This window comes from Nicotiana sylvestris, chromosome 5, assembly GCF_000393655.2.
Source record: "Nicotiana sylvestris chromosome 5, ASM39365v2, whole genome shotgun sequence".
NCBI classification, from domain to species: domain Eukaryota; kingdom Viridiplantae; phylum Streptophyta; class Magnoliopsida; order Solanales; family Solanaceae; genus Nicotiana; species Nicotiana sylvestris.
In genome coordinates this window covers 146125445-146137851 of record NC_091061.1, presented here as the reverse complement: position 1 = coordinate 146137851, position 12407 = coordinate 146125445, and the positions used below count along the sequence as shown (strand labels likewise).

Below are 12407 nucleotides of genomic sequence, written 5' to 3'. Positions count from 1 at the left end.
GTTAGTCACTGTTAGGCGTGTACTTTAAATAATCTTACTTTCTTAAATTCGGGTGCACATTTATGTGACCCAAATCCAAATCTTAACGAAGCCGAAATGTGTTGCTAATCAAGGGTACATTAATTGTGACGTAGTTCGAGATGCATTTCCATGACGTTGCAAATTCCTTTAAAAAATAATGAATGAGACGAGTCTCGACAAACAAGAATACACAAACTGCGGGGCCCTCAACGGACAGTTATTTCAAATGCTCAGATTTCGAGACAGGCTGCATAGCGAACTTTACGGCTTTTTCTAAAAAAAATAACAACACGTTAGTATCTTTAGGCGCGTATTTAATAATGTTATCTTCCTAAACTCGGGTGCACATTTATGTGACCCAAATCCAAATCTCAACGAAGTTGGAACGTATCGAAAATTGCGGGTACATTTATGTGGCGCAATTCGAGATGCATTCTCACGACGTTGCAATTCTTTGAATAAATAATAACCAAAGCGGTAAACAGTTAAAATTTGCACATACGTTCATAATTGTATAAAATCAGATAATTAAGCCGAATATGACAGTAGAGCGACCGTGCTAGAACCACGGAACTCGGGAATGTCTAACACCTTTTCCCGGGTTAACAGAATTCCTTATCCGGATTTCTGGTGCGCAGACTGTTAAACAGAGTCATTCTTTTCCTCGATTCAGGTTTCAACCGGTGACTTGGGACACCACAAATCTCCCAAGTGGCGACTCTGAATCTTTAAATAAAATCCCGTTTCGATTGTCCTTTAATTGGAAAAATTCCCCTTACGCCCCTTTGCGGGGTGTAGGTGAAAAAGGAGGTGTGACAAATACAAACATATTTTTGTATGTATAATGCAGAATTATTCAGTTAAATACAACTGAAATGTTTGAATACAGAAGAATACATCTTATATATAGACCGGCAGAATATAAACTATAATTACATCTTATCTTATGAATACACTGTTATATATCTAACATCTGCTTAACTTTAAGCAGCTGAAAAGAAACAAACACATTATAAGGCTACTGCATGATAATACAATTGAATACATCTATCTAAAAAAAGGTATAAATTATTTCAGAAAAAATAAGCTATCTAAAAAAAGAGCTAAATATATGATACAATGACATTAAAATAAAACTTACAGTCATGCGTGTAGACATTGCCTCATTCAAAGTCAGCATCTCCTGGTATTTTTTTTTCAAGCGTTGTGTATGTCTGTGTAGCTTCTTTGCAGTTACTGCAATTCCAACGTCCAAAAATCTTCCTAACTTCTTCGGGGAAGTCGTATATTGGCAATTACCTTGCTGACACTAGTGCGACATTGATGGACTCAGCAATATTTGACGTCATGGTCCATCCTTGTTAACAGGTACATACAACCTAGCCCACTTTTCGTATCCATTTAACTCCAAGTATTCTTTCACCCTAATATGTACCTTCACCACCTTCTCCATTAGACTGTCAAATTCAGCTTGTGTGTATGCTTTTGCCATCGAGAAGTATATCTCGCTCAATTTTGCATGGCTCTTTTTGAATTTCTTATATACGTTGTTCCATAGATGCCATATACATGCAAACTGTGGTACATCTGGATACACTCTCGATACAGATTTAATGATACTCTCATTTCTATCTGAAACGATACACATGTTTTCCTTGTCACCGTATGCTATCTTGAATTGCTCAAAGAACCACGTCCAAGCGACATCGTTCTCTGAATCAATAACACCGTATGCTAGTGGCAATATATGACCTGTAAAGACAATTGCATACATATTTTTAAAACATGTATTTCAATCTTTACAATATTAACAAAATTTATTATAATTCACATACTCACCTGCACCATCCAACGTGCTGGCTGAGACGAATGTTCCAGTGTAGTAAGATTTTAGGTGACTTCCATCCACAACCACAATGGGTCTACAATAATCAAACCCCTTTATAAAGGCATACAAAGATATATACACATACATGAATTCATTTTTGAGCGATTTTACCATTCTAATGTGCGAACCTAGATATGTCATATCCATTTTATATAAGTATTCTGGTAATTTTTTGTATGAATCAGCTGGTTCACCTCTCAAAAAATTCATTGCCTTTTCTTTAGCCCGTCACGCCGACATGTAGCTAACATCTACACCTAAATCTGATTTCACATCATCAATAATATTCTTTGGGGTGTATTTCCTCTTATGATTAGTAAGATTTGGCCTAATCATACCACCTATAAGGCTGCTACTTGCATGTCGCTGCTCATACACCTTGTCTTTCAACAGACATGTATGCTTATCAATGAACTCTCTCACTTTGAATAGTTCTGATTTATTAATGCTCAAGGTCTTAAACCTCTATTCACAATCTTTTGACATACATAATAAAGCATAGCTGAAAAGAATATATCATTATACAAATGATTAGCATAAATGCTTACAAAAAGCTCACTCATATACACATGAATGCAAATACGCCTATAGTTATTTGTGTAAATAATACAACTGAATACATCTATAGTTATATGCATACATTTATATACAACTAGTAAACCAAAGAGGAAATCAATGAGAGCCATTGTAATAAGTTTATACAAGTAAAATACACAAGAATACATGTATTTGAAGACCATAAAAAAATAGTTAACCACATCAGTGAAGATCAAGTGAAAATCCACAAATACGCATAAACACATCAACATATAACTTACAACTCCAACCATTAATACAATATACAACAAAAATAAAGAATAATAAAATACACTCAAACCTGACAGAATTAGACCTATCAACCCGGAATTGAAACCTTTGAGATATAGCATAATGCTCCATCACCTCTTTCAATGTAGCATTATCCTTATATACTTGTCTAGCCATATCCTCCCTTTGATTAGTTTTTGAAATTATCAAATCCTTGTCCAGTTCGAACACCCCAATTGCTTGTCCTGAATTGACAAAATCTAGAGCAAGTGTATCATTTGTATCAGAATCATACCTTTGAACTGCTTCGTCTATTTGCACAATGTCGCCTTGAATTAAATTACCTTCGGATACAAGTTCTTTTTCAATCGTTGTTATGCACAAAGGATACATCCCGAATTCTCTGTTCTCTTTTTTCAACTCTACATACACCTTGTAACCCATACCATTGTGTATTTCCATTGACGTGCAATTTCCTTCTACTTTGTATTGAATTTTAATGGACTTTGAGCTCAAATCTATGCCCAGTTGATTAGATATTGACGCAACCAAATCATTATACGACGCAAACTCCTTTATCAGTATTCCCTCAACTGAATAATTGACGTAATTGCTCTCACTGTTCCACTTGCCAGAATGCCGCAACAACACTGTTAAACTTGCCATACGTATACAATCGTATCAATCACAATTTTTCGTGGTTGAAAAGAGAACTAGGTACGCACTGGAACTACAGAAAAAAGGGAGAACTTAAAATCCAGATGTTGCTCTGCTTTTGGCTATTTTTCCGATTGAAAAACTTTCGTGAAGGGAGGCATACAGTTTTATGGGCTATTAGTTTATGTTAGTTAGGTTATATTAGGAGAATATCAGGTAAATTGATTTTCTTTCCGTTTTAAACCAGTTGAAAGGTCCATATTTTACGCAAAATGCGTTACTGTATTCATGAATACATTAGCTTAAATACATCAAATACATCTTATAACAACAGAAAAGGTATCTATAAACTGTAATATATCAAATGGTATTTATAGATGACTAATTACTACTAAAAGATATTGCTTTATAAAAATTTCTCAATTCTTTTCTAGGATCCTTACACAAATAGCCAGCTAAATTTAATTTATTTTTTTTAATTTGTAGACATCAATCATACATTAACTGCATAAGGTTATACACATATTATATATGAATTATCCATATATTAGACATTCGTCGGTTATTTTAGTTTAAGTGGGACTGTTTACGTTAATTCATGTTTTCCTTTTCTAAACCTTTGGCCTCGTAAAATTTTCCTATATAATACTTGAAATAACCGAAAAATTACATATGGGTCTTTTTGTTCATATATTATAAGAATTTTCGTCTTACTATTTGCAACATCATTTATTCATCAAAAAAATCATATTAATATCATTTGCTAGCAAGAGATTATTTGTACATCTTTTACATTTTGGCCTTAAGTATCATTGGGAAAATCTCTCACAGATTTATGCATTAAACAATGATATTTAGTCATTGCAGAGACAATATTTTGATAGCTAACTAGATGCTTTGTCACTAAACCAAACTACTAATTTTGGAATTGAATACAATCCAAGCATTAATCCACTCAATATTTAAAACCTTTGCAATAGACTGAAAGAATGCAACAATCTCTAGTATCTAACCAATAAAGGATTGTACACACTAGTCATTATTTTCAAAAGAATCGTTTAGTATAGCATCATCTTTTCAAAATAATTTTCTAAAACTTAGTGTATATAGTACTTTCACCAAAATTACGCCAAAAAAAAAATCGCCTTTATTTTCTTTTTTCATATTTGTGGAAATTCTTATGTGTGTGTAATAATTAATAAAAAAGGGATTTTTTTTAAAATCGTGAGTTTACAAAAAGGGGAAAAGAAAAGAAAGTGCCCTAGAAAATACACTGGTAGGAAGCAATACGATGTCGTTTAAACTTCCCATCTTCCCTAAACTCTCACAATAGCCATTTCAACCAAAAACAAAAACAGCAATTTAACCCCCATTAAAACCCTACACATCAAAGCTCAAGCTTTCAAGCAAAATCCAAAACTTTCACTACTATCTATGCTCACACATAAACCCCAGAAGTAGAAGAAATGTTGAGAAGGAGAATCACTTTAATACTATCATCTTCACTCCAAAATGTTCAAATCTATAACAAACCCATCAAGATTTCCCAACCCATATTCACGTCTTCCCCAAAGATTCAATCTTTGGAATTTTCTCAACACCCCATCTCCAGCATTGCTCCAAATGGATCATTGGGGCGACAGTTTCAGCATTATCAGGGTATGAGGAAAGCCTACAGTCTTCTGAGCTTAAATGATTTGCAAGATAACAAGGGTGCTAGGAAGCAGAAGACCCGGAAAGGAAGAGGTATCGGGTCGGGTAAGGGGAAGACAGCGGGTCGAGGACATAAGGGTCAGAAGGCTAGAGGGACCCATAAGTTTGGTTTTGAAGGTGGGCAGACCCCGCTTCGTCGCCGTTTGCCTAAACGTGGGTTCAAGAACCCGTTCAGTCTCGAATTTCAGGTATAGTCATTGATTTTGTGTTAAATTTTAAAATTTTGATTAGTTAAATGAATTATTATTAGTGAAATGGTATTATAATAGAATTGGACAGAGGGAGTATTTGTTGAGTTAATGCGTGAGATCACATATCACTTTTTGGGTAAATGAGGTTCCTATGTAACTTTTTTGTTAATGTAAAATGTAATAAATAGAAAGTAGGTCATGTAAAATGGGAATAGTAGTTTGGTAGAAAAACTGATAATTGGTGTGTGGTCGAGTGAGGATTGTAATAGGCTATAGCTATTTTGTGTGGTGTTATGTATGGTGGGAATTTAAGTGCAGTGGAGTATAGTTGGTGTTATAATTTTACTTTTATGTTGCTTGAGGAAGTTAGTTTTATTATTAGAATTGATGTCCCTTTACAATGGGAACCATAGGAGAATAATTAAGGTGCCTTATTTTTCTATTTCTTTTTAAAATAAGTCAGTATGCTTATGTATTTAGTTAATGTTATATGTACATAGCCCCTTTTTTCAATGAAATTAATGTTATACGCGTATAGCCAAAATTATGATTAGCGGTGAGTGACAGCCCTATGGTGAACTGATGGTTTTTTCATGATACGCCGAACTAATGATTGGATTCTGCTTGCTAAATTTTGCATTCATAGTAATACATGGGTATGCTATTTCCTGTACTCCCCTTTACCCTGTCGCACCTCTATGGAATATTATAGGCCAAGGGCGTGATTGGGTTCAGAATTCAATACTAACTCCAACAAAACCTAATCGTTACTAGCATGTGGAAAACCCAATCCTGGATTTTGTTTCCTCACTTAAGAACATGTGTGTAGTGTCAATCATATAAAACTGAAAACTAGAAACAAGAGAAATGATTATCTTTTTCTATCTTTTCATGGAGTTTATTATTGAATTAGTGCTAAAGTAAATTTGTTCGGAGGGAGTATTTATTGAACAAATATGCGAGGTCACATGTCATTTTGTTGTTGTTAGATGATACAATGAAGTATGAAGGAGAAAGTTTCTCTAATAGGAGCAGGCATGGGCTGTAACTCCTTGGTGCTTTTTGAAATCTCTAACCTTACCTTTTCAAAGAAAAACAGAGTAGACATGGGCCCTGTACAACTTTTTGTTAATATTAAATTTAATTTAGTGAAAGCAGGACATGTAAATGGGAATGGTATTGATAATTGGGTTTGGTGAAAACATGGTAATTAGTGTGCAGTTTGGGTGAGGACCGTACTAAATAAGGGCTATCCATTGGAGGTTTCTGTGTCTGTTTTAAGAGGTTGTCTGAATTCTTGGAATTTACTTATAGTGGAGTATAATTGTTGTTTTGATTTTACTTAATGTTGGTAGAGGGAGTTAGGTTATGATCGGAATGATATGGTGGTGAACTATATAAGACGCACCAAAAGTGTCTTTGTTACTTCTTTCCTTTAAAAATGGAAAAATAAAATAAAGGTATGATTATAGTGAAGGTCCTGAAGGATAGCCCTGTGGAAAATGGGTGTCGCTGTTATTTCATGACACACAGGACTAGTGATTGGATTTTGCTTGCTAAATTTAGCAGTCCAAATAACATTATTCAGTCTTGTTTCTTTTTACTGTTTTTTTTTAAAAAAAAGTTTATTGGGTCACTAGAAAATGTAATCTCAAGGTTTTCATGTTATTATGTTGCCGAATATCTTCGAAACATTCTTTTGGAGCATAAATGTAAGGTGTTAATAATATGGTACTAGGACAGTGCATTTTTACACCATTTAAAAATTATAAATACATCCTCCTAACAAAGAAGGAAAAGTGATAAAATCCACCAGATTTTCTATATAACAACTTCAGATTTGCACCAGAGGTATAGCCGTATAGAAGATGCAGACTGAAAACTTTAAGCTGATGAAGTGTCCGTCAGCAGTCTTCAAGGCACATACTGTTTCTCTCTTGCATAAGAACCAAACGATGCATGCAGGAGTAGTATTCCAAATGTCCCTGCATTCCTTTTTCCTTGTTCTCAATTCCAGCTCCAGGAATGCTGAAATATGGTACTATGCATCACCCATTTTACCCCAAACAAATATAGGAACATATTCCATGGATCTGTTGCAACTTTACCGTGTAGAGAGAGTTGACTAACGCTTTACAGATCTGTTTCACACATGGAACATCTATTACATGTTGTTATTCCTCCTTCAGATTATCTTGAATTGAGACGCTTCATTTTCCAAGGCAAATTACACATATTAACTGCAGCCAGCACTTATTCGACTAAAGCCCTCTATTCTCATATGACCATCTCAGTTTGTCATTTCTTTCAAACTCCCAAGCTCTCCAATCCATTGTGCCCATCAGATATAACAACTGTCCATCTCCTAGTCCTGGGCATTTCTCCTTAGTTTTATGTCCTAACTGTTACCAGCTCTGTAATGGATATTGTGGCTTTTGGGTTAACAGCTAGGTTAAAGCATCTGGATAAATCTCATTCAGAGGGCTATCTCCAAGCCAAATATCATTCCAGCATCTCTTTTTTGTCCATTTCCTACTTTTAGCCGGTTTGCGTTTGGAACCTGGCCAGAGGCTTGTTAAGTGTTTCCATAAGCCATATCATTGACTGTATGAATCTCTTTTAGTGCACCTATGCAGTACCCCATGTTTAGCAGTTGTGACCCTTCTCCATAGAGTATCCTGTTCTTATCTATATCTCCACAACCAATTAAAAGCAGGCTCTTATTGAGTAATATCAAGTTCCTTACACTAGGTTCACCCTTAACTTTTTTGGTCGGAACTACACATTAGTCATTGCTAGTAAATTAATTAACCAAATAATCATTATTAGATCAAATTCTTCATTTGCTTTAGATTAACTTTGTTTTAGTATACAATCCTGATAAAAAAGAAGTTTAGCAAAAAGAGTTTGGAGTTTAGGCCAAATTTTGGTACCAAATACAATTAGAATAACATCTAAGATCTCGATATATCTGTTTCAGGACTCAATTTTGGACATCGTAAAACATTAGGGAGTGGCTAACCCGGTACCTGTGTAGGTACCCCATGGAATAATTAGTCGAGGTGTCAGCGAATTGGCTCAGACACCACGGTTATTTAAAAAAAAAACATTAGGGGGAGTGGCTGCAGGAGTGCTTATCAGATTAGATATATGACTCCCCTATTTTTCCTGCCCCCGTTCATCCTGTCCTGTCCATCCTTACGGAAAATTGTAGGCATTGCGATACCAAATCAACACTGATACTTGGAACTACGGTGTTAGAAATCTCAATCCTGCAAATTGTTTCTCGTTAAAGATCCTGTCAGTAGTCTCATTATTAGTCAAAATAGAAAGAAGTGATCCCTTTCATTCTGCTTTTCGTTTGGCTCTCTGTTTCTTTTCCCCTCTCTTCAAGCTTCTTCAATTACCTTATGGCAGGCTACAAGACTATTATCACTTGTCATCTCCACTTTAAACAACAAACACTATACAGCTCTCTTTAATTATATTTTGATGCTTAAAATCTTATAATCTTTTGCAAAGTAAGGAATTTATTGATGCTCTTTTGAATGCTTTTTAGCAAAACTTGAGAACTGTTTCAACATGATTAGTTGCATGTCCATGAAATCTGAATTATAACTGATAGCTTTTAGTTCATTAAAACATAATGTTCCTGGCTTTGTTTACTTGTTTGGTAATTCGTGGATAGCCATGGACATGATAAAGTATCAAGCATGTCCCCATATTAATCTATTTCTTTTTATCAGCCCTTGTTTATCTTTAGCCGGAAGAAGTAGGATACTTACTGTTCCCTTGTGCAGTGTTTGATAACCTTGGGCTCAGGTGGAATTATAACTTCTTATCCTCACCTGCTTATGTCCTGTTTCTGATGGAGTAATCAGATCAATAAATTTCAAATTACCCGCTCCCATTACCTCCGAGTGTCTACCGGAAACAACATCTCTGCCTTCTTAAAAGTAGGGGTAAGGTCTGCATACACACTGCCCTCCCCAGACCCCACTTGTGGAATTACACTAGGTTTGTTGTTGTTGTACCCACTCCCATTACCTCTTTGAGTGTGAGATATGGAAGAATCTCTTGGTATTTAAAGAACAACAGGAGAAGAACGAACACATTTGTATCACCTTTAGCCAGTTACCTGATCTATTGATATAAGAAAAATGTTAACTTCTGTGCATATTTCTCTTTTTGAATGGTATATAGAAATTGGTAATGATTGCTTTATTATGTTAAGGAGCAAGGTCAAGAAATGGATGTGAGTGATAAAATGACATCTTTATGCTCAGGATGCACTTGAGTATTGCCAGTATATTACGTAATGTATGGGACAGTGAATTCTTCTTTATTTTTTGTGGACCTAGCCAGCTTCTGAAACCAGATAAAACACCTTCTATTGTACTACAATCTCAAATGAAGGGCACTGTTACATTTTACCTTAAAATCAAATAGGTTGGACTTTCTTTTTCTTTTTATTGGTCGAACAAATAAGTTGGACTTTCATTTATAACATTCCAAGGATGCTGTTAAGAATGTCTGTTTGTTAGCTTTGTACTCTTTGTGTTGATCTGTCAACTAGTGTAAGCACAGCTACTTCTATTCAAACTGAGGGATCTTCCTCGCTACCTTGTGGCTACACTGTCCTCTGCTGTTCATATCAGCATATCTAATATTGCTAAAGTTTTGCATAATGATGTAGAAGCCCAGTACAATTTAGTGATTTTATACTGTTATTCTGCCAATGTAATTATATATTTGTGTTTATTAACTGACACCCTAAGCATGAGCTTGTCAATTCTGCTGTTAAAAGTCATTGAAAACTTTTTCTTTCCCAAAAGGACGAGCATCAAGTTGCCAACGATCTTATTTTCATTCCGGTGTCACAAGCTATTTGCCTGTTTTCTATGGATTTAAACAAAAGCTATGCAACCACCCTTCCTCTCTCTCTCTCCCTCCCTCCCTCTCTCTCTCTCTCTCTCTCTCTCTCTGGTTGATTGGTAAATAAGATGTCACTGATGAACAAAGGCATGAAGGAAATGCATACACTGGTGAAAGATCATAAAGGACATAAACAGAAACCTGTAATAGTCATAGGACTCATTATAATGAAAGGAAATGTAAAAACTGGCAAAAGTCTTCAACTTCTACCTAGATATGTTATCTGCACCAAACAGATACAATTGAACTATCATGTGGGGAGAAGGCATATGACATATATTACTAAGATTTTTGTTGCTGAGACAAAACTTTTGAGCATTTGTATAGAATACTGAAACCACTTATAACTGTAAAACTTTGGAGTAATTTTGCTGATTGCTGTCTGATTTCTTGTTCTTTGTCTTGTGCTTTGTCCAGCCAGTTGGGTTGGGAAAGATTGCAAAGCTGATAAATGCAGGGAAGATTGACTCGTCAGAGTTGATAACAATGAAAACTTTAAAGGTAATTATGGCTTCTGATGCAACAATATAGCATGATATTGCTTAAGCATTTAGACCTTGAGTTATAAATCAACTTCTCCTGGCAATAGGATTCTGCGGCAATAGGGAAGCAAATAGGAGATGGAGTCAGGTTGATGGGGCGTGGAGCTGAACATATTCAATGGCCCATCCATCTAGAGGTAATATTCAGCTAAGACTACTGGAATAGCCTTGGATTCTTAGTTTTGTTATAGTTTACTTTTTCTTTTCCATAATATATTGTGTTACACTTCTTATAAAGTTTATCTAAAAGTGTATTTGATAGAAATAACATCAACTTTACATTTGCGTTAGAATTTCAGAATCGATTTGCACATGTACTGCCATTTATTGTGAATGCATTCGGAAGTGCAAGTAATTCTAAAAGCTTAAGTCAGCTTGGCACTCCCAGAAGTGTCTGTGTGTCTTCAAAAATATTGATTAGTTGGGACTCGGGGTGCGAGTATTTATCTTCTTTAGGTGTATCTTCTGAAGCCCCAGTCACTACTCTATGGGAAAAGAAGGCAAGAAACTAAGAAAATGGAAAATGACCAAAATCACATACTCCCTTTGTTCCAATTTATGAGAACCTATTTGACCGGGTACAGAGATTAAGAAAGAAATGAAGAATTTTAAAACTTGTGGTCCTAAACAAACCATATCATTTGTGTGGCTATAATTCTTTTGAAACTTGTGGTGTTAACATGTCAGAGTATTTGTGTGGTTATAAATGCTTTTCATTGAGGACAAATATGGTTTGACATGATCCTTTTATTCCCTTGTTAACGGTATCATTAAATAAAGAATATGGAGCACATTTGTCTTCAAAAAATGAGCATGTATGTATGCCCCCCTAATTGTATTCATCCAACATCAACTGTTGATGACAGGTCTCAAGGGTGACTGTTAGAGCTAAAGCAGCTGTTGAAGCAGCAGGCGGGTCTGTAAGGAGAGTGCATTACAACAAACTAGGGTTGCGAGCACTACTGAAGCCCGAGTGGTTCGAGAAAAAGGGCAGGTTGCTTCCAAGACCGGCAAGGCCTCCACCGAAACTGAAGGAGAAGGTGGACAGCATTGGGCGGTTGCCTGCCCCAACCAAGCCAATTCCTTTTGCAGCTGAAGAAACGGAGGCAATGTCTGCTGCCCCAGCTTAAAAGTTGGTTACATTGCCTCCAGCTTGATAGTTGGCTAGATTTCGTCATATTTTACAGATTAAGGTTTAAATGCTGCAGAGTTTTTGACTTCATGTAACTTGTCCTACCAGGTTGGGCCCTTGTCTTGATTATTCCCCAATTTGCCATAGATATTCAGAAATAAAAACTTCTATCTGTTGGTGAAGTTTTCAACGACTTAAATATATACTCAAGGAGTGTGTATCACAAGCATATCTGGACTACAGACCAGGCTTTTATTTCCTCAGAATGAAATCTAAGTGAACAAATGTCCATTCCAAAATGATCTGGAGGTGGATCCTCTCTTGATATTCCTGTGATAACACAACATAATAACCCTTTTTGAAAAAGGAGTTATATTGTTGAGACAAACTTGAGTTTTTTAATAAGTTTTGAGTAATATTTCCTACGTGTGTGTTCAACATGTTTAAAAACTAACAGCTCCTTGAAACAACCTTCAATTCATTGTAACGAACAAACCTTTCACTACACTTGCAGCTTGTTT

At 35.6% G+C, this 12407-nt stretch overlaps 1 protein-coding gene across 1 annotated transcript; it reads left to right on the top strand.

The window, feature by feature from the left end:
- Positions 1 to 4706: 4706 nt before the first annotated feature.
- On the top strand, positions 4707 to 12185 carry LOC104243742 (uncharacterized). Its single transcript, XM_009798987.2, has 4 exons — positions 4707 to 5274; positions 10630 to 10713; positions 10802 to 10891; positions 11621 to 12185. The coding sequence occupies exons 1-4, from the start codon at positions 4840 to 4842 to the stop codon at positions 11882 to 11884; spliced, it is 873 nt and encodes a 290-aa protein (XP_009797289.1). The 5' UTR covers positions 4707 to 4839; the 3' UTR covers positions 11885 to 12185.
- The last annotated feature ends 222 nt before the right edge of the window (positions 12186 to 12407 follow it).